General features: G+C 46.5%; 1 protein-coding gene across 1 annotated transcript; it reads left to right on the top strand.

Annotated features, from left to right (window-relative positions):
- Positions 1 to 149: 149 nt before the first annotated feature.
- On the top strand, positions 150 to 14,877 carry LOC142570289 (uncharacterized). The gene is made up of 4 exons (XM_075678683.1): positions 150 to 206; positions 5,355 to 5,834; positions 12,929 to 14,086; positions 14,848 to 14,877. Exons 1-4 carry the CDS (start codon positions 150 to 152, stop codon positions 14,875 to 14,877), a joined length of 1,725 nt encoding a protein of 574 aa, XP_075534798.1.
- The last annotated feature ends 8,669 nt before the right edge of the window (positions 14,878 to 23,546 follow it).

Raw genomic sequence — 23,546 nt, 5'->3', positions numbered from 1 at the left:
GTTGCAACGTTCCACTTGCGCACCTTCGGAGCATCTGGTTTCAACACGATGGTGCTCCTGCGCATAGTAGTAGTCAGTCTCGAGCGTGGCTCTACAAGCTTTTTCCTGGGCAGTGGATTGGCTGGCACGGACCTGTATCCAGGCCTGCAATGTCGCCGGACATGACACCGCTGGACGAGTTCTTGTGGGACTACGTGAAAGATCACGTGCGTAGCAGCGAAACTACCACACCGTATGCCCTAAAGGCAAAATCGGTCTGCCGCGAGATTCCAACGTCGTTGGTCAAAGCTGAAACAGCACAAGTGTTTGAAAGAAACAAGTACTGTATTGTTTCACATGGTGACCTGTTTGAGCACGTGCTATAAGTGGCAGTGGAAAATAGCCGCTCAAAACTGGTGTAAAACGTGACTGTTTAACACACGTTCACGATGTCACCCTATCCTTACATAAAACAATTTTGCGACAAATAGAATTAGGTAAAACACTGCTTTATTTTGCTTCTTTTCCGGAGTTTAAGAGACTGAGAGGGTAAATGGGGGGCTAAACCAGTTGCACATTTGGATGTTTCTTTGTGGGCGGCTGAGACGCCTTACCTGCTTTTGGTTTATTTTTTGTAGAAATAAACGCCCGAGTAGCTCGTTTCTGTTCTTCCGAGAGGTACCTTTCTTCTTTCTTTTTGTGCTATTTTGCGCACTTTTCCTTTTTTAACATTGGTTTAATTTGTTTTGTAGCTTTGTTTCATGATACGCGAAGATTAACGCTATCTCGAGTACTTCACAATCGAGCACAGCATCTTTGCGTCCGCACATGCTGACGCTTGTCGCACCACACTTGTTAAGTCGAGAAATATCTCGAGCCATTATACGTGACGAAACCTTGTGCGATACGCGAATACAGCTGTATATCTTTTAAAGGTGGCTTGGAAGCGCTTGAGCAGCAGCACGCGAGCTCGCATCCATTTCGTGGTTCGCGTATTTCACGGGCTTTTGTTTTTTCTTTCAAAGAATGACCAGCTAAACTTCAGCACGAAATTTGATGTGGTCTATAACTTTGTAATTGACATGTTTGCCGTTAAAGCAATAATTAGGAAGTTAACTAATTAGAAGCAATTAATTAATTAATTATTCGTGATGAAAGAAATACTGGTTATAAGTAAACACGACTGCCGCTACTATGCAGTTCGTACGATTTATGTAGAGCACTTGGGTTTTTTTAAAAATCTTAGTCCAAGTTAACTGGGACACCCGGTACACATAGCATTCTTGGCCTTGTCAGATCCTCGCCAGGGAGATCCGCAGCGGGCGCTCACTCGAGGTTTTCACCTTGCCTCAGGTGATTCGACGTCAACCACATCCGGTCGCTCTACCTACCACAACGACTTTCGTCCCGCTTTCCACCCCCCAAAAATTCTGGCGTCTTCTCAGGCCTGGACAGTACCGTCCCCGGTGACTGGTTGAATATCTATGAACGTATTAGAAGTGACAATAGGTGAGACCCTGCTGCAATACTCGCGAAATTTATTTTTTTACTTCGACGGACGCCTTGAGTATGGTTTCACACCCATGAACACGAGCTCTCAAGCTGGAACAGCTTCAAGCCAAACATTCGCGACTTATTAAGGAAGCCACTTGAGGGGATAGTTCACAGCCAAGAATGAATCATCTAGTCGCGTGCAAACGTCAGCGGACTAATACGTGACTTAGCTCTCTATCGCAAAGCAAACGAAAGCATGGCTGAGATGAACAAAGTGGCACACGTCCTTAAAGGTCTTGCTGATGATGCCTCGAACTTCATTGTGTTTACTAACATTGCGACTGTTGACGCCATCATCAAAGAATAACACCGCCTGGAACAGACCAAAAGACGACGCATCACACATAAGTTACAGCACCTCCCGAATACCGCAGCGACATTGTCTTGTGATGATCTCTTTCGCCTAAGCAGCATCTGCAGCATTGTTCACGTTTCAAAGCTCAATATCTACCATTGCGCTTCCGACGTCTCCCTTTAGAGCTCCGGTGTGCGCTTCTTACGCCGGGAGTAATGCTACAGAACAGTTATTTCACTGACCAAGAGCGGTCTATCATGATTGTAGAGACGATGAGGACGACGTTATAGAATGGAGCGGACTGTTCGTTCTGGGCAGTGCTACTTGCATATGAATTTGTACATATACCTTTATATATAGTCGCTCTGGTGCTTATTTCTGCGTATCAATATATTGACACGCGTATTATTGACCCTCTACTCGGGTACAGTACTTTACCCCCTAACTTAAGCTTATCGCTCAGAGCAAGACGCGCCGGCATGTTTGGAACCTACAGAAATGTTATCGATGGTTCTATGCGTTGTCTGTTGACACTCAAGCTTGTGTAATGTGATTGTATACGCGACGTCAATTGCGTAGTATATTCTGGAAGACACGCAGGCACCAGCGATTACTCTGGAAACTTCGATGACTCATTTGTAAAGCCGGCGCGCTTGACCGGCAGATCATATTTTTGACGATCGCCGACTGTGTTCGCCGCTTTCGTTGAGCTTTGAGCTTAGCCTGCATTTTCTGGACACAGGTTCCCCCAATACAGTTTCGCCATTCACAGTTTTGTTACTTTGTCCTTGAACGTCACCACCTCGTGACTGTATAGATATATATATATATATATATATACACATATGTGTGTATGTATGTATGTATGTATGTATGTATGTATGTAGGTATGTATGTATGTATGTATGTATGCATGTATAGGGCAGGGGTCTGGCGATACCCCTGCCGAAACATGGGAAATAATGCATCGTCTTTTCCGTACGTGCGTCCTTAACCTACGAGTGCCTGTTAAACTACCGGATATATATATATATATATATATATATATATATATATATATATATATATATATATATATAAAATTTACAGGCCTGTACTTCTGTAATTATTACACTTCCGGCATCCTTCCTGCCTGTCTGTAAGCACTCGCGTGCATGACAGTTGTGCCTTTGCCTAGTTGCAATGCACGTCACGCATGCGGAAGTGTTCAAGTCTCTTGAACTCTTTATTATCCCCACATTCTTTGTCAGTTCTGTTTACAACTTCTTATAGGCAACTAGTGGCGCAATGCTGTGGTAACGCTGTAGCCAAAGCGTAGAAGAGAGCTGTCATACATCCGTATAATTCTTCTTGACAAAGAGCGATCCGCAGTCGAAACGTCTGAATAAATGTATTACGTTTATCAGCTTGGACGTGCTGAAATAGCAATACAGTTGCATTTATCTTTAATATATATAATAGTAATAATAAAGCATAAATTCTCATCAATACCATCACTAAATATGCACTATGCGTCTAACAAAGGAAGTAGCCGGCAATTAAAATTTTGTAAAACTGTCACCCAGTGCCTTCATGGCTGCAGAAAGCATAGAAGAGTCGCAATATGCATTAAAGGGCGAATAATTTGTCTTCTTCCTTTTGTGTCCCTGCTCTACATACACTAAAGCATCGAATTACATTCCTATCAGGAATCCCCCAACCCTTCTTGCATCGCCTGTGTTCATCTTTCATTATTCGCGTGCCATGCGCTTTCCGCGTTCAGCGGCGAACTTCCTCGATAAGATATTCCCTCATTTCTGAGTCTCTTTGTTCATTTAGCATCCTGCAATCTTATTAATTAACTGCCTCTGATCTCTGTACTGTCCTTGCCTTCCTTCGGATGTTCATCGACTTCGGAAAGGGAAATGTAACGAGGCTGCATTACTTTTCTCGAGTCGCTCTCTGCAGTTCCAACTGTTTCGTAATGTAGTTGCTGCGGGCGTACATGTATTAATGCGGACTTGTTTCTGTTGTGTAAGGCGTATTGGGTTCCTCTAGAGTGCATGCTGCGCTGATGGTTCTTTCTGGAATGTGCATTAATCGTCTTGCGCTTGTCGAAACTCGAGGTCCTCAACAATGAAATAAAAAACTCACCTTGACAATGTTGTCTCGGAAGTGTTGCATTTCTCGTTACTATCATTCTTGAGTGTCTTGCGACTGTGCCGGTGGTCTCTATGTCTCTGAAGCATTAACTGTGCTTAAGGCTAAACATCATTGAAGCAGTTTCCCTCTCCACGCAGCCAAGTGGCGTCGACGGCGAGAGAAAGCTTGGCTTTTGCGCGGCCCGGAGACTCGCTTTATATAGCACAACCGCTCCGCATCACTAGTTCCCCGTAATTGGCTAAAGCAAGTAACCAATTAAAAACGAAGTTACAGACATGTTTTGCTACCGCTTGCCCACGAGGCACAAATTTTGCTTGGGCAAATAACGCAGCGTATATTGCAACGAGGCAGGAAGAAAATAAACAAAATAATGGCCTTAGCTACATTTTTCGCTGATATCCTAGGGTATCGTTGTTTTTTTTTCTTTTTTTTTTGCAAAGGCGCACCACGCGATATGACAGGAAGCTTCCTGAATATTTGTTGCATGTCGTAGGAACCACTTCTATGAGCATGCATATTGCTTTGTCTCGATTATGACTACAAGCACAGCTACACACTTCTAAATGAAAGCTAACCACCCTCTGTATATCCACTGATTAAAGTAGATTCTTATAAACAATGCTAATTATATGCTACAGCGGTCACTTATATTTCATTGTGTTGAGCGGTTCAATATTGCGCTGCTTTAAAACACTCTGAAGGCCCAAGAACTTCTGTTAATGCAAATGCAGATTAGGTGAGTCTACTGTTGTAAATATGTGCCGACAGGCCCTTTGTTTTACAAAGCAACCTGTGTTTTAGTTCTGTGTGCCACCAGCATGCCCTCTGATCGTGAAGTTCTCTTTAGAAAGAACTGCTCGATAAAAAAGTCACTGAAAAAATAGTTGTTTTTTATTGTTTGTTTGGTCGCTATACATACCTTTGTTTTTAAAAGTCTTAATAATTTACTATTTTATCAGGTCCCCATTAATGCCTGGTAAACAGTGAATACATAAACTGGTTTTCGAACCGGAATTCAGTATGTTTCGTTCAGAATTAAGTTTTGACACATCAATGGGTTAATTTGACGTTGAAAAACGAGCCATGTGTTGACTGCTGTGCAAAAATAAAATGAAGGTATTTATATTGTATGCACAAAAGCATCTTTTCAGCAAAGCAACTAATCTTCTTGTAGCGCGAATGAACCTGAGCATGTTTTTTTTTTCGAGGAAAACCTGAATGGCTCAGAAGTAAGCACTAAGATATCTTCTATGCTTTAGCTTTTTCTTCTTTACGATTGTCGCAGCTGTGAAGTTAGGAAGAAGGAGCGAAGGACAGAGCTGAGTATAAGATAACAGCGCTGCCTATCGCAGAAAGTTTTTACTGCGACTTTAAATTTGAACAGTTTCTCAGCATATTGGCAGCACAGCAGCACGGCAGCATCGCAAAGATGCAGCCTTCAAATCCGTTCCTGTTTATTCTACAGATAGGCTTCCTGCTGTTCCCCACGGGCCCTACACCGGCGTGCTACGAGCTACAACCATCGTCTCGAGCTGCTTCTATCGGCGACAAGTATCTGCTGATGCACACAGTCTCAGTCGACGAAAGCTACCGGCCCTTCCATGATGGCACTGGTGTCACATCGACAGATAAGCTTGGATCACCGATGACGACACCATGGAGCGACCCTATAAAGCAGGACGCATACGGCACAGCTGGCAGTAGGCACGGCAGCAGCGCAAAGATGCAGCCTTCAAATCCGTTCCTGTTTATTCTACAGATAGGCTTCCTGCTGTTCCCCACGGGCCCTACACCGGCGTGCTACGAGCTACAACCATCGCCTCGAGCTGCTTCTATCGGCGACAAGTATCTGCTGATGCACACGGTCTCAGTCGACGACAGCTACCGGCCCTTCCATGATGGCACTGGTGTCACATCGACAGATAAGCTTGGATCACCGATGACGACACCATGGAGCGACCTGTTGCGTTTCGCCTGCGACACGTGGTTTTGCCGGCGCGACTGCGCGGGGCGGCAGACATTTTGGCCCGATCGTCGTCGCCGCAACGCTCATCGCCAGGTGTTTCCAGGCGCGACTGCGGCGATGCGACCGCAAAGGATCACCCTCGCATTCCAGTCATTGTGCCTGAACCAGGCGAAGCGAAAGCAGGGATCATCCTCTCATTACAGTCTTTGTGCCCGACCGGCAGCGCTACAACAGGGTGCTACGAGATCGTGCTCGACATGGTGCTACGGCAGCGCTACAACAGGGTGCTACGAGATCGTGCTCGACATGGTGCTACGGCAGCGCTACGACAGGGTGCTACGAGATCGTGCTCGACATGGTGCTACGGCATCGCTACGACAGTGTGCGTCACCATTAGCCCATTGTACATTCACGTGCTCGTCTTTTGAGGGGTTCCTTCTTGCCCTCAACTGCGAGAGTATAAAAACAGCTGCCCCCGGACGCCAAAAGGAGGGCTCCGATTTCTTCTGTTGAGTGAAGTGCTCTCCCGTCTCTCTACTTCGGTCAAACCTGACCGCCAACTCTTTGCGATGTTAAAATAAACAAGTTGTTTCGTTGTTACCAGTCGACTCATGCTTTGCCGGGACCTTCGGATGCTTCCAGTTGTACCCCAGGCCGCCAGGCCAACGCTACCCTTGGGGCTTGCGACCCAGGTACAACCACGGGCGTCAGCGCCGAGTTCCCAACAGATCGTACCAGCGGTGCGATCAAAACATCTGGTTGGCAGCGGTGAGATCGCCTCCGACTTCAAACAACTGTCTGCCAGCGGTGAGATCGCGACAACGGAGGCCAGCAGCGAAGAGATGCAGTTGACTGTATGCTGAGCAGCTCAACGACGATCCGGGAGCAGTGCAACGAGCCCTGTGTGACGACTGGTTGCCTGCAGCGGAACGACTGCGCGGAATTCCTGCCTGCGAGGTTTGGTGAGTGCGGGACTTTCTTCTTCTGAGCTTTGCCAGGCTTTTGTTAGTGTCAGAAACAGAGCTGGTAATTGTGGTTGTCGTTGCTGCCGGGTTAGTTGCGGCAAGACAATAATAGGCAGTAGAGAAAGCAGCATTCAGAGCAGCCATGGATTTGAAGTCGTTGCGCAAACCGAAATTGTTGGAGCTTGCAAGAGAGTTGGGTCTGGATGTCTCGGACAAACTCAGAAAACCAGAACTGATAAAGGCTATTCTTGAGTTAGAGGCTGAGGATGACGAGCTGTCGGAATGCCTTGAGACCATTGAAGAGAGGGAGACTGCAAAAAGACAGGAGCGCGAACTTAAAGAACAGAAAGAAAAAGAAGAGCGTGAACGTAAAGAACAAAAAGAAAAAGAAGAGCGCGAACTTAAAGAACAGAAAGAAAAAGAAGAGCGTGAACGTAAAGAACAGAAAGAGCGAGAGCAACAAGAGCGTGACCGTCAACACGCTTTGGAAATGAAGCGTCTTGAGGTAGAGATGGAACGCGCTCGTAATGGAAGTCAGGCACACGGTGCAGGAGAACGCGTATTGTTCAAAATGACTGACCTGATGCGGCCGTTTAAGCTTGGAGAGGACATTGGTTTGTTCCTGGTTAACTTTGAGCGAACGTGCGAGAAGCAGGGGTTCTCTCGGGAAACGTGGCCACAGCGCTTGCTCACTTTGTTACCCGGCGAGGCGGCCGACGTAGTCGCTCGCTTGGATAGAGAGGAGGCAGAGGATTTCGACAAAGTGAAATCGAGTCTGCTAAAAAAGTACAGGCTGTCTGCGGAGGCGTTCCGTCGGAAGTTTCGGGAAAATGAGAAAGGCAAAAGTGAGTCATATACAGAGTTTGCGTATAGGCTTATGTCGAACATGCAGGAGTGGCTCAAAGAAGAGAAAGCGTTTGGTGACCACGATAAAGTTCTGCAGTGCTTCGGGCTAGAACAGTTTTATAGTCGGTTACCGGAGAACGTGCGATACTGGGTCTTGGATAGGCCAGACGTTTGTACGGTGGCTAAAGCCGCTGAGCTAGCCGAGGAGTTTGTGACGCGTCGGGCTCGCGGAGCTAAGGACGGTCAAAAGGGTGAATTTGGCTCGAAGTTCGAGAGGCCGAAGTTCACACCCATGAGAGCAAAGGGGAACACGCGTAGTGCGGATGCGAGTGGAAGCAGTGCGACCGAACCTAAGGAGACGGCGGCAGCCGAAGCCGAACGCAGAAAGCGGTTCGAGATGAGGCAAGCGCGCGTTTGTTATACGTGCCAGAAGCCGGGTCACATTTCGGCACAGTGTCCGGAAACAACACCAAAAGTTGTGTTTTTTTCAATAGGCAGCACTGACGAGAACATGAAGCTTCTCGAGCCTTACATGCGAGACCTCCTCGTGAACGGGAAAGAGTGCCGAGTGCTTCGCGATTCCGCAGCTACGATGGATGTAGTTCACCCGTCTTATGTAGAACCCCATATGTTCACGGGCGAGTGCGCATGGATCAAGCAAGCCGTGGAAGCTCATAGCGTGTGTCTGCCAGTAGCAAAGGTGCTTATTGAAGGACCTTTCGGAGCGCTTGAGACGGAGGCGGCAGTGTCATCTATGCTGCCACCCCAGTACCCGTACCTATTTTCAAACAGGTCCGATCACCTCCTGCGCGAGAAGGGGCTTTTGTTTGGTGAAGCTAGTGTTCAGGCCTTAACCAGATCGAAGGTTCGGGAGCTCGCTGCAAAGGCGGTAGTTGCGGGGCCGACGTTATCAAACAACGAAAAAGGGTCAGAGGCGCAGCAAGCTGATATTCAGAGCACGCCCGAACTGAATAAAATTGAGTCTGTAGCGTTGAAGGCGCCAGATACTGGAGAGGAAACGCCCGACACGGGAAAGTTAGAAGAGCTATCTACAGATTTGCTCATCGCGCCTACGTCAGACGGACTTGATAGGTTGCTAAAAGTCAGCCGGTCGGCTTTGATAGCCGAGCAAAAAAAGGATGGCAGCCTGGAAAACGTGCGCTGCAATGTCAAAGAAGGTATCGCCAGGAAAACTGCGCGTTTTGTGGAAAGAGGTGGAGTCCTGTACCGGAAGTATCTAGACCGCAGAGGAGTGGAGTTCGATCAGCTGGTCGTGCCTCAATGCTATCGTCAGGATCTGTTGCGCTTGTCACACGGGGGTTCGTGGTCCGGACACCTAGGAGTTAAGAAAACTAAGGACCGTCTCTTGCAAGAGTACTATTGGCCAGGGTGTTTTCGGGACGCAGACCATTTCGTGAGGACATGTGACACTTGTCAGCGGGTGGGCAAACCAGGGGACAAATCGAGGGCGCCGTTGAAATTGGTACCTATCATTACGGAGCCTTTTAGACGGCTCGTTATTGATACTGTGGGACCTCTGCCGGTAACAGCCACGGGGTACAGACACATTTTGACTGTGATCTGCCCAGCGACAAAGTTCCCTGAAGCAGTGCCGCTTAAAGAACTCAGCTCAGTTGAGATAGTTAATGCACTACTGTCCATATTTGCGCGAGTTGGTTTTCCTGCAGAAATTCAATCAGATCAGGGCACAGTGTTTACTAGCGCTTTGACGACAACTTTTCTCGAAAGGTGTGGGGTAAAGCTGCTACACAGCTCAGTGTACCACCCACAGTCGAATTCCGTTGAGAAGCTCCACTCCGTCATGAAGCGCGTGTTGAGAGCGTTGTGTTTTGAACATCGAACTGACTGGGAGCTGTGTCTGCCTGGGGTGATGTTTGCTTTAAGGACCGCGCCGCATGCAGCTACGGGGTTTTCGCCAGCTGAACTGGTGTACGGTCGCTCGCTTCGATCTCCGCTTCGCATGCTTCGAGAATCATGGGAAGGTAGGGGCGACGACCCAGTCGTGGTGGAGTACGTGCTTAAGCTCCTCGAACGCTTAAGAAGGGCACAGGAGTTGTCAGGTGAAGCAATGACAAAGGCCCAGCAGAGGGCCAAGGTTTATTATGATCGGACAGCCAGGGCCCGTCGTTTTGAGGTTGGCGATGGGGTCATGATATTGCGCACATCGCTAAACAACAAACTAGACGTGCAGTGGGAGGGCCCAGCACGAATTATTCAGAAACTGTCGGACGTTAACTACGTGGTAAGTCTGCCAGGAAAGCGGAAAGCACAGCAAGTTTACCACTGTAATCTGCTCAAACCTTATAGACAAAGGGAAGCAGTGGTGTGCATGATGGTAAACGTTCCTGAAGAGCTTCCGGTCGAGCTTCCAGGACTAGGCTCAGTGACGAACAGGGAAGACACCGGTCAAGTCATTAGTGACCTTATCAGTAAAGCACCGCTGTCGCCCGAGCAGAAAACCGAACTACACCAGCTATTACAAGAGTTTCAAGGTCTGTTCTCTGAGAGGCCTGTTAGGACTTCTGTACTTACTCATGATATAGAACTTACCTCCACAGAGCCAGTACGATCCAAGGCGTATCGGGTGTCACCCCGCCAGAGCGATATTATGGAGGCTGAGGTAAAGAAAATGCTACATCTCGGTGTTATTGAGGCAGGTGAGAGTGATTATACCTCCCCTTTGATTTTAGTTGAGGTACCGGGCAAGGAACCTCGTCCTTGCGTCGACTACCGCAGGCTTAATTCCATCACTAAGGATCAAATTTATCCGATCCCTAACATCGAGGAGCGCCTTGAGAAAGTTAGTAGCGCTCAGTTTATTTCCACCCTAGATCTTGTCAGGGGTTATTGGCAGGTTCCACTTACAGAAGAGGCTAGTAGGTATGCGGCGTTCATTTCACCAATGGGAACATTCCGTCCTAAAGTGTTGAGTTTTGGTTTGAAGAACGCGCCATACTGTTTTTCAAGTCTCATGGATAAAGTGTTGCGGGGACAGCAAGAATTCGCTTTACCGTATCTAGACGACGTAGCGATATTCTCCGCATCCTGGTCTGAGCATATGGCACACTTGCGGGCAGTGCTAACCCGCCTGCGCGAAGCGGGCTTGACAGTCAAGGCTCCTAAGTGCCAGTTAGCACAGGCCGAGGTTGTCTACCTCGGTCACGTGATTGGTCAGGGTCGTCGCCGCCCCTCTGAAATAAAAGTGGCCGCTGTGCGAGACTTTCCGCAACCGCGCACCAAGACCGATATTCGGTCGTTCTTGGGTGTCGCCGGCTACTATCAGAGGTACATCCCTAGGTACTCTGATATCGCGGCTCCCCTGACGGATGCTCTAAGAAAGACAGAGCCTCAAACAGTCGTCTGGGACGAGACAAAGGAAAGAGCTTTTAGCGCCCTAAAGAGTGCCCTAACAAGCCAGCCTGTGCTACGATCGCCAGACTATACAAAAGGGTTCATTGTTCAGTGCGATGCTAGTGAGCGAGGCATGGGCGTTGTACTGTGCCAACGGGAAAATGGAGAAGTAGAACACCCCGTCCTGTATGCTAGTCGTAAGCTGACCAGTCGTGAGCAGGCGTATAGCGCCACCGAGAAAGAGTGTGCGTGTCTCGTGTGGGCCGTTCAGAAATTGTCATGCTATCTAGCCGGCTCGAGGTTTATCATTGAGACGGATCACTGCCCTCTCCAATGGCTGCAGACCATCTCTCCCAAAAATGGCCGTCTCCTGCGCTGGAGCCTCGCTTTACAACAATATTCCTTTGAGGTGCGTTACAAAAAGGGGAGTCTCAACGGTAACGCCGATGGCTTAAGTCGAAGCCCCTAACGTAGGAATCAGCCTCAAAATTGTTTGTTACTGATGTTTTTCTTCCTGAGGCAGGATTTTTTTTAACATATTGCTTTTGTTTAGTGTTTCAAAGTGATGATATGCTTTCTAGTGCAATTTTTCAATTTGTGAACGCGTTCTGAGTGATGCTAGACTACTGTAAGGAACTAGGCAGTGGTATAAAAAGGGGAAAGAGCCTGGCAGGGCTTAGTGAGGGTTGTGCCGTGCTTGCTGACTGAGCGGTTGAGTTTCAGCGTAGTTCTAACGCTTGCCGGGAACGAGAACAAAAATGTGAACTCTCCCGAAGTCACTTTGCAGTGTCCCGTGCGAACCTGAACGAGAGAACGAGGCCTTCTCTGTGCGCTGCGCTCAAGAAACGTCGAGGGACGCCCGACTTCGGTTATGAGCATCATCGAGCGACATCCCTCCGGACAGCGGATGCAGTCCCCTGTCCATCGGGATCTCCTTCCCCCGGCGGGGCGGTCTGTTGCGTTTCGCCTGCGACACGTGGTTTTGCCGGCGCGACTGCGCGGGGCGGCAGACATTTTGGCCCGATCGTCGTCGCCGCAACGCTCATCGCCAGGTGTTTCCAGGCGCGACTGCGGCGATGCGACCGCAAAGGATCACCCTCGCATTCCAGTCATTGTGCCTGAACCAGGCGAAGCGAAAGCAGGGATCATCCTCTCATTACAGTCTTTGTGCCCGACCGGCAGCGCTACAACAGGGTGCTACGAGATCGTGCTCGACATGGTGCTACGGCAGCGCTACAACAGGGTGCTACGAGATCGTGCTCGACATGGTGCTACGGCAGCGCTACGACAGGGTGCTACGAGATCGTGCTCGACATGGTGCTACGGCATCGCTACGACAGTGTGCGTCACCATTAGCCCATTGTACATTCACGTGCTCGTCTTTTGAGGGGTTCCTTCTTGCCCTCAACTGCGAGAGTATAAAAACAGCTGCCCCCGGACGCCAAAAGGAGGGCTCCGATTTCTTCTGTTGAGTGAAGTGCTCTCCCGTCTCTCTACTTCGGTCAAACCTGACCGCCAACTCTTTGCGATGTTAAAATAAACAAGTTGTTTCGTTGTTACCAGTCGACTCATGCTTTGCCGGGACCTTCGGATGCTTCCAGTTGTACCCCAGGCCGCCAGGCCAACGCTACCCTTGGGGCTTGCGACCCAGGTACAACCACGGGCGTCAGCGCCGAGTTCCCAACAGATCGTACCAGCGGTGCGATCCAAACAGACCCTATAAAGCAGGACGCATACGGCACAGCTGGCAGTGGGCACGGCAGCAGCGCAAAGATGCAGCCTTCAAATCCGTTCCTGTTTATTCTACAGATAGGCTTCCTGCTGTTCCCCACGGGCCCTACACCGGCGTGCTACGAGCTACAACCATCGTCTCGAGCTGCTTCTATCGGCGACAAGTATCTACTGATGCACCCAGTCTCAGTCGACGAAAGCTACCGGCCCTTCCATGATGGCGCTGGTGTCACATCGACAGATAAGCATGGATCACCGATGACGACACCATGGAGCGACCCTATAAAGCAGGACACATACGGCACAGCTGGCAGTGGGCACGGCAGCATCGCAAAGATGCAGCCTTCAAATCCGTTCCTGTTTATTCTGCAGGTGAGCAGACGCTATGACAAGTCATTTCGTAGTAACGATGTCTGCCTAATTCTGCTGCCGTGCCCACGGTCGCTTCGCGAATCCTTTTGCAAATTGTTTATTTTCTTGCGCATGTTGTTACTTCTGGGTGGAGATGTTGAGTTGAACCCAGGCCCTACACTAGATGGCATAGCAAAACAGCTAAAGCTAATTGCAGGGGATATTCAAGAAATTCAGAAAGAAAAATCTATAACAAACACTAGACTTAATGCAATTGACAAGAAACTTGAAAAGATAGCTGGCATTGAAAAACAGATCTCGGAGAACAATAAACGAATATCTACCTTAGAAAAAAACCTAATTGCTATGGAAAAGAAAGTCGATGATCTGGAAAACCGGAGCCGTCGGTCCAACCTTGTCATATACGGTGTTGAAGAACAACAAAAGGAATCAACAGACATGCTTCTTGAATTGGTCGAAAAGAAGATTTTAGACGGTATACTACAGATAAAAACCAAGGGAATCGAAAGAATCCACCGCCTAGGCAAAAAGAAGCAAATTGATAATTCTAGGCCAAGACCCGTAATCCTGAAACTACTCGACTGCCGAGACAAAGTTTCAATCCTCAAGCACTGCACGAAGCTCAAGGGCTCATGTTTCTATATCAGTGAAGATTTTTCTCGTAGTATTCTAGAAATAAGAAAGAAGCTGTGGGATCGAACGAAAGAATACCGGGATAGGCAGGAAAGGGTGTCGCTAGTCTACGATAAAGTACGTATAAATGGTCAACTTTTTGCTTGGGATAGTGACCATGAAGATTTAGTTGCAGTCCAAAAAAACGAAGAAAAGGACGCCTTACAAAAGAGTCACTCGAAGCCGACAGAAGTAACCCTGTTGAATGTGAACACACGAAGTCCTGCAAATAAAATAGACCAATTCGAAGCTCTTGTTCTAGAAATTAAACCTGACATTATTGCTGTCACAGAAACATGGCTTCACTCGGATATCTTAGACCATGAAGTCTTGCCACCGGGATATGTGATTGTGCGCACAGATAGGGGCACTAGTGGCGGGGGTGTCGCACTTCTCTTTAAAAAAGAACTACGATACACTGTCTTACCAGATAAGCCAGAAATTGAGGCGGTGTGGTGCAAAGTACAGCTGCAGAAAGGCTGCATATTTGTAGGCGCTATCTACAGGCCACCTAACGCTGAGACAAGTTATCTAGAACATCTTCTGGATTATATGCAGGATCACATGACGAACGACAAAATAATCATGGCTGGTGATTTTAACTTGCCTGAAGTGGAATGGTCGTCAAAAAAAAGTGCGAGGTGCTGCGAATGACGCCATATTGGATATATTGTTCAACTTTAACCTCAAGCAACTCGTACGCGTCCCCACACGTATCCAGGGCAATTCCAGTTCTATTCTAGACGTTGTCCTTGTTAGTGACCATTTCCTGAACGACCAGACATCCACCGAAATCTTAGACGGCATATCCGATCATAAGTTAGTCCTATGCACACTGCCTCTACCTGGTCTTGTACGACACCACGGCCTTATAAAGCACGTTCTTGCATTCAGCAGAGCAGACAACGATGCAATAATCACATATCACACTCACGAATTTCTTGACTTTTCAGATCTTTGCTCAGATGAAAACTCGTCGATAGATCATGTATGGTTGCAGTTCAAAGCACACGTCACGCACTGTATTGAAAATTTCGTCCCACTAGAGCGCAAACTTACAAGAAAATATAATCCATGGATCACCCGCGAAATAATCCATATTAAACGTAAAATTAGTAGGCTGAGGAAAGGTAGGAGGTCTGGTTTAGCCACTAATATCACCGCTCAGATTTCCGCGCTATCTAAAACATTGAAAAGCAAGATACGCGTTTCCAAAATGCACTACTATGGTACCACTCTATCCAAGTTCATGAAAACGTCACCAGCAAAATTTTGGCGTTACGTAACTGGTAAACATAGCGATAGCAAGGCTTCTCCCTCAATAGAAACAAAAGATAAGGCGGATCAATTCAATCGCTACTTCCAGTACATTTTTACAATCTATTATGGACTAGTGCAACATTCCCAGATTATCCCATCTACCAAAAATAAATTACTAGAAACCCAGAAATAACCGACAGTGGTATACTGTGTCTGCTATGAAACCTTGATGACATAAAGAGCTGTGGCCCAGATGGGATACCGAACGCTTTTCTCAAACAGTATGCAGAACCAGTTAGTAAGTATCTGCGCTTAATATTGACAAAATCTATCCAGGATTCACAGATTCCTTCTGAATGGAAAGTCGCAAAAATAATCCCAGTGCATAAATCCGGCGACAAGGCGATCCCATCAACCTACAGGCCCATTTCCTTGACGTGTACCAGCTGTAAAATACTCGAGCATATTATCCGCAAATTCATCACAGAGTTTGTCGAAGACAATGATCTGCTACACCCCAACCAGCACGGATTCCGGAGAGGCCTATCGACCGTTACTCAACTCGTCGAGATAATGCACGACTTGGCCCAAGGCATTAACGAACACTCCCAAATTGACATAATTTTTATGGATTTCTCAAAGGCGTTTGATCGGGTTTCCCATGAAAAGCTAGTTATCCAGCTGGTCCGCAAACTTGGGGATGGGCCAATTACTCGATGGATGTTAAACTATTTGTCCGGCCGTCAACAATTTGTGCAATGCAATGAGCACATTTCTGACACATTAAATGTCACATCCTGTGTGCCCCAGGGATCTGTCTTGGCACCGATATTATTTTTGTTGTTTATAAATGACCTGGCAATCAACATTAACGCAAATATTAGGCTATTCGCAGACGACTGCGTACTGTATAAAGAGGTCAAAAGCTACAGTGACCAAAATGAGCTGAACATTGCCCTGAAGGAAGTAGTAAGTTGGTGCCCTAACTGGCAAATGGTGATTAATACGGACAAAACAGTTGCAATGACAATAACAAAAAAGAAAACAAGTCTAGCATTCTCTTATGGTGTCAATAAAGGCGCACTCCGAAATGTAACCCAGTACAAATATCTTGGTGTAATAATAACTTCTGGTGCTGCTCAGCTTGGACCCAGAGGAGCAGCTCTGGGCCGTCCGGATGGCCGAAGACGCCGCCAGAAAGCAAGGACTGGCCGCCGTCTGAGGAAGGGGGGATTGGGGGTTAGTCTCCCGACCCCCGCCACCCCTGAACCCCATCAAGGACATAACAAAGTTTTATCTCTCTCTCAGCTGGGCAGCTCACACGGAAGCTATAACCGCGAAAGCAATGAAAAAATTGTTTTTTCTTAAGCGGACGCTGCGGCACGCTGACCGTGACACTAAGCTTTTAGCGTACACCACGCTTGTCCGACCGATTCTAGAATACGCCAATATAATCTGGTTTCCTTTCACAAGTAGCGGTATCGGCATGCTTAAAAATGCGCAGCGCAAAGCGATTAGATTTATTTTTAACCGCTATTGACGCCTTGATTCCCCGACTGAATTGCTACGCAGCGCCGGTTTGCCCTCACTCCAAAGTCGTGCTAAAATCCACCGCCTGAAGTTCTTATATATGCTACTGCACAACTATTTTAAGATAGACCACACAACATACGTAGAAACTAAACAAACAAGGCAACTACGTCACACACATGATCTCACACTACAAGAATATGCGTGCAACAACAATACATTCTATTACTCCTTTCTCCCCAGATCCATTCGGGAATGGAATACCATTGACCGACTTATAGTCGAACAGCAAAGAATTGATGATTTCCTTGAGATGTTACATAACTCGCTTAATACGTACTCATCAACCTGATGTCATTTATTTGTACTCTCTATATGATTAGTTGTTTTTTTTTATTAGCATGCTTGTCAATACTCGCATTCATACTTACTGTTGTATGTATATTTTTCATTCTTATTTGTGCTTGTTTAGCATACCTACCCTGACAATTACTATTATTACTGTTTCTTTCTGTACCCCGCTCCTGTAATAACCCTGTCAAAGGGTTGACAGTATATTGAAATAATAATAATAATAATAATAATAATAATAATAATAATAATAATAATAATAATAATAATAATAATAATTGTTTTCTTAATTGTCATTATATTAAACCTATACTCAGAAGGCAAGCAGTGATGGAAGGGGACATAATGAACAAAATTAAAATAAAACAATTGCGACCAGCGCAACGAGATTTAACAGCATGCGGCAGGCGCACTTCACTTACATACTAATTTTTAAATATGGAACTGTTTCTCTGGTTCCGGAACTGTTTCCCTTCTAGAGCATTGCTGGTGTTCAAATTATTTTATTTTTTAGCAGAAAAAGGTAACTTCACAGTACAGAAAATGAACCCTGTGCTTCCTTTCTGTTTCACTCTCAAACAGCAAAACAAACAACAGCGGCCTCATATAATTCGCAAAACTTTCATGGATTTGAGCACCGCTTGTGCAGGAGATGACTAAAAAATTGAGGACGCTTAAGCTTCGCCTTCAAGAGTGGGAACGCGATAGCGTTCCCGTCGACCCGCCAAGGGGTGTAAGACATTGAACTACGGCGCAGCGATCTCTTATGAGGCGCCCCGCATCGGACTTTGCACCCACCAATCACGCGGTGAGCGCCGAGCAACGCAGCGTTCGGCGCGGCAACGAAACGTGCGCCTGAGCAAGCGGAACGAACCAGAGAACTTGGTGTCTCGGAGGGAGAAATGATCTATGCGAGCCAAACGTCGTGATCGGCACGGAGAGCCGGGCCGCGACGCGCCATGAAGGCCGACGTGATCATGGGGCTGACGCCTCGATCGGATCATCCTCTATCTCGCTTGGGAGCACAACGCAGACGCATGAGTCCTCGGAAGCAGCTCGGCACACATCGCAGGGGACGTTTTCCCACCAGACGCGCTACGGCGCAGCGATCACGTCAGAGGCGTCCCGCATCGGACGCTGCACCTAGGAATCGCGCTCTAACGGAAAGCGGAGCCACGTCGCCAAAACACGAGGGTTCGAGTGACGAGTGAAGTTGGGAGGGGGGAGAGCGAGAAAACTTATTAAACGCAAGGGTAGTGGGGCATCCTCGCACCGGTCCCCACACAGCCTGAAGGGGAGAAGCGGGCGAGTGGCGCGCCACGTGTCGGGGCGGCGCCGCACATTGCGAAGGGGTTTTCTGTGTTTGGCGCAAGATGGCTCTGTATGTGCGCAGGGCGGAGAAGAAATGTAGCGGAAACGTACTTCGCTACTCGTGTAACTGCGACTTCTGTAAGTTACATGTTCATAATTACCGATATACACCGCAGTATAACTTTCTACGGCTCGTTTCTAAGGCAACACCGCATTCACTAGAGGGGCTTTTGAACAACTTTGAAGCATCGAACTCGTGGCTGAGTGGTAGCGTCTCCGTCTCGCACTCCGGAGACCCTACTTCGATTCCCACCCAGCCCACCTTGCAGGTTCTTTTTCATTCATAAAGTTCCTCCCAAGATTTATCGCTCACGGCCAATGCCGCCGACACCGACGCCGACGACACCGGTTTTTCTGCGACACGAGCTCCTTAACGCTGTCGCGTTAAAATACGGAGCCGAGTTTTAATTTGTCAGATAAACGCACGAAATCTGCTCTTTGTTGCTTAACGATCAAGTGGTGCCAACCAGGCGTTGTCCCTGTTCATGACGTGAATACGTACATTTCGTCGTATCTGTCATACACCAAACTTTAAAAAAAATAATGATCCCTTCCACTCTGTGAAGGTGGACGACCAGCGAAGCTGTTTAGCACACGACACAGAAGTGACAGAATTTTACGAACCTATTTATTGTCTTGATCGGTGGTCATCGTGCTTAAATGAATAGAAACATGTTTTTTTTATTTACGCAATCGGCGCTGTACAATTGGCCAAGCATTTCTTGGGCTACCCCCGCTTCGCCTGTCTCTCACGTACATCATGACATCGGTGTACGACATCGCTTTGCCAACTCTTCTTTTCTGAATATCCATTTTATCAGAATTTTAGAGCGCAGCTCTTAGGTGCCTATTCCTGCGGCAAGAGTCGCCGTTGTCCCACGTAACCGAGTGAATGAACACACTGAAGAATGAATGCGAACGCGGAGCGTAGCGGGAGATGAAAGGCTGCGACAGCGATGAGAGCACGAGGAGGAAGCCGAGGGGGAGAGTGTAGTGGAACCATGAGGTGGAAAGCGGAAGAGAAAGGTATGGCGAAAGCGTGTGAAGAAAAGCGTAGTGCCGCGCAAGACGCGATTTGCGGGGACGATGGTTACGAGACTGCACTAGAGTAGCGCGCATCGTCTGTACGGAAACAAAGCGCTGCATGAATGGAGGTCTGTCTGCGGCGGCTGCTGTGAATCGCGTCCACGCATCACCCACGAGCCGCCTCTCACAATCCCTCGATTAGAGAAGGAGTCGCACCACATATCGCTCGGTTTGCAGCGTGCCACACGAGACAGATTGTGTGTGCCAGTCAATATATCGCGCAATGAAAACACATATACAGCTGCGCTCAAATGTCGCACTAGGGAGTATCGTAACCGTCAGGCACTTCTTTGACTTTCCATTTCAGGCTGCAGGTTGGATATCTCTACGTTATTGTGTCCGAATGCTCTTTATTTTTTAGCTTTATATTGAAGGCGTTGAAGCTCATGTTGGTTAATGTTATAATTGCTTCTCCAGGACGACACGCAATGCGCTGTCTCGGAGTGTAGATCTAGTACAGTGAAAGACTGTCTCTGTAAATATTTACGAGTTGCAATGATTACATTGATATCAGAGGAAATGTTTGTAGTGGGGAAGGAATGTGAAGATTGTATTCTGAAATTTCTATGTCGAGTTACCCCTAGGAACTTGATGCTCTTTCTTAACGGGGAGCTCTAAAATATATTCAAAGCCCCCACAAAGAACCATTCACGTCAGCTGCGTTTACCGTGGCCGCGGTTTTCCACAGTGCTTGAAGGAAAGGCGCATTCTTCCATCTTCCAGAGACCAGCTCCTTCGCATTCTTCGTGCGCCGAAAGAGATTATCTTTATCGCCTCTCAGTAATTGTCATTGTCAAAGATATACTTGTCGACTGGAAAACCTTTCTTCCTGCCAAAACGACCTCAATAGGTCTTTCGCCAACAGCATCATTCAAACACTATGGGCACATGTTGTAGGAATCCATATGGTAGTTGGAGCTGGCATGCCAGCAAGCACCATGGCACTCCCAAATATTCAAAACATGATTGACGCACCAAACTTCATCGGCGTTTGCCGCAAGACAACTGGTAACAGTTCTCAGGGTAAAGAAAAAAATTTGTAATATCCCCCCCTCTTCCCTAGGGGTCACGCCCGAAAGATAGTTTACAAATCTTAAAGTTGGCAGGATAGCAAGTGTGCGTTTGGAAGTCGGTTTTATGGCTTGTCTAGCTTCGAGCTTTCTTTTTTCGCAAGTGACATTGATGTACGATTGGCTCATTAAAATTACGTAAACATTTTTGCAGGCATATATCTTGTTGAGTGTTTATTTTTCAAGGGCCTGAATTATTTGCTCAGACGATGGCTTATCAGCGTACTTTGGGGGTAATTTGGTTCACATTTAGGGTGACGACTACTTTTCATCATATATTATTTTCAAGAATATTCCCTTTTACCACTAAGTTTTAGGCAGCGCAGCTTCTCATGTGTTTTGCTGGCTTGCTTTCATTCGTTGAGGCTAGCTTTCCATATAAACAATGCGCAATAAGTTAATGCCATCAGAGATAGGGAACTATGATGTTGAATACTGGGAAGTATGCAACACCATAGTATGGGTGTGCTAAACGTATTTTTTACTTCATCATCATCATCATCATCATCATCATCATCATCATCCTTATTTTCACCACTGGATACAAGGTGAAAAAGGGAGAGCCGGAGAGAAAGCCGAAATTCCTTCGGCTGGACAAAGCTCCGGTCTCCCAGACAGGCACAGTAACGGCAGGTGTAGCAATAAAATCACGCAGAAAGTGGGGATATAACAGTATTTTAAACACAAATACATGTAGATGCTTTCATTTTATAGAAACTAGTTAAAATACAGTTGAGTAAAATAACTCCCAGTATACAATTACAACCTGTTATCTTCAATATTACTATTTAACATACTCAATCTCATATATCACAAGAATGCGAAAGCAACACACACACACACACACTTATTTATTTATTTATTTGTGTGTGTGTGTGTGTGTGTGTGTGTGTGTGTGTGTGTGTGTGTGTGTGTGTGTGTGTGTGTGTGTGTGTGTGTGTGTGTGTGTGTGTGTGTGTGTGTGTGTGTGTGTGTGTGTGTGTGTGTGTGTGTACACGCACAAATATAACAAATTTCATTGAAGTGTACAATAAACACAAGTTACCACCAGAAAACGTTCTTTTTTTAGAAATTATTTTACATACTTGCAAATACATATGTGCATCTATGTTGAATGCAGCACGCCGTACAAAAGCTGGTGCTATTTAACCAATTTCTACGAGTGTTTATTTAAGAATAACTTTCTGTGAACAGTGGATGAGAAGCTAATTTCGCATATGAGTCAGAAAAGTGTCCAGTAATCTCTGGTGCACGAGCAGAAACGGTTCCCATTTCCGCTATGGTTATCCTGCGATGAAAACACTCGCCTGAGACTTTTTCTCGCAAGAACCACTTTGCGTGTACTCCGGCTGCTGTGGCATTCTGACAGTTCTTCCAGCTTCGTGACATGAGCACAGCGTAACACTTGTAGCGTCACTAAATATTGCAGAAGAAGCGGAGACCGAGGGTCGCCACGCTGCGTGTAAGTTGGCCACTTCACTTTAGGAAAACGATTAGGGTGTACTTATTAGTTTAGCACTGCTGCGGGTTCACTCATTACCTCTCCAGTGGCTTTAATGTCTGCGTAATTAACGTTTAACGTGCCCTAAGGTGGTTATCAGGTGTGGCGGATGGCTTTATGCCGGTTCGCTTCACATTTGCTAGCGTGCGGTTCTTTAGCCACCTATGTTGTCACATGGGTGACGCGTGGGCTTGACCTTCACTATATCTCTGCCCATTTTCCAGGAAACGTTGGGGCAACTCGTTTGCGTGCGTTTAAAGTTTCATTCACATTAGCCGTAAGGGCTCCTCGCAGGTTCTCTATAGAGACCACCGTTTCTTCAAGACCTACATTAGATTTATAGCTTGTTTTTGTGAAACAAGACATGTAGCCTGAATGGTTAGCGTATGGCCTTAATTGCTAACCTCCGAACAAACTTTTAAGTGCTTCGGTGATATGGTTTAATCAAACAATGTATTTGAATTTGCACAACTAGAATCTAGCTGCATGGTTGAGGTAGTTCTAATAATGCATAGAGAAAACTTTCGCCTCAGAAAAAGAGTAGTTATTGGCCTTTCTTTGAAAAAATTAGCTTTATATCTTATTCAAACGAAACCATTATTTCATTTACGCGTGCTGAATTTCATGACTATTCCTAAGGTACATTTCGCATATCTTTGTTAATTTTATATACGTCGAAACTACTGCGTATGCCTAATATTGACACAGCTACGGAAGTATTAAAAACAAACGCTCCTTTTTCAATTGCTACCGTTCGTTAATTCATCTCACATGTCCCACACCTAAATGCAAATGGATTTGCTGTCATTGCGTTAAATAAGTAAAACATACACATTATAACAGTTACGACACAAACATCTTACTACCCCTGTGTTCTATGCTATCGGACTTCTTGTGTTTAAAAAGATGCAAGGTTCTCCAGTGTCCTTACCACGAAAAAGGGCCGCTGCATGGATAGGGCACCCAGTAGTGCAGTGAGATTTTAGGACGAATGTATAAATGGGGTGCCAAAGTGCCCATGCCTCCGCGCAATTAAGCATGCTGCTGGTTATTTCTTTCATTTTATTTATTGATACTGCAATCCCACTTTTGAGATTTTGGCAAAAGGGCACAAATGTTGAAAAGATCACAAAAAAGACAACCAACAAATACATAGATAAATAAGAGTAAATAAACTAATATTAACTAAAATAGAAGGCATACGGTAAGTACTAAGTTAGACAAGATGTAAACAAGGCAAGTGAAGGCTATTGAACTTGGGTGTTAGTAAGCTAGTTCCATTCAGTTATTGTCCACGGAAAGAAAAAGCATTTAAACGAGTTGTTACGTATGAGAAACGGAGAAATTGTTAATAGGTGTCTTTATCTAGTGGCATACCCGGATGAAAAGGTTATTACGTCTGAAGTGTGTAATTCATAGCGCCCCTTTACAATTTGATACACAAATTTCAGTCTAGATGACCGGTTTCTTTGAGTTATTTACG

This window comes from Dermacentor variabilis, chromosome 2 (assembly GCF_050947875.1).
Source record: "Dermacentor variabilis isolate Ectoservices chromosome 2, ASM5094787v1, whole genome shotgun sequence".
NCBI lineage: Eukaryota > Metazoa > Arthropoda > Arachnida > Ixodida > Ixodidae > Dermacentor > Dermacentor variabilis.
This window is presented reverse-complemented; position numbering and strand designations above follow the sequence as displayed.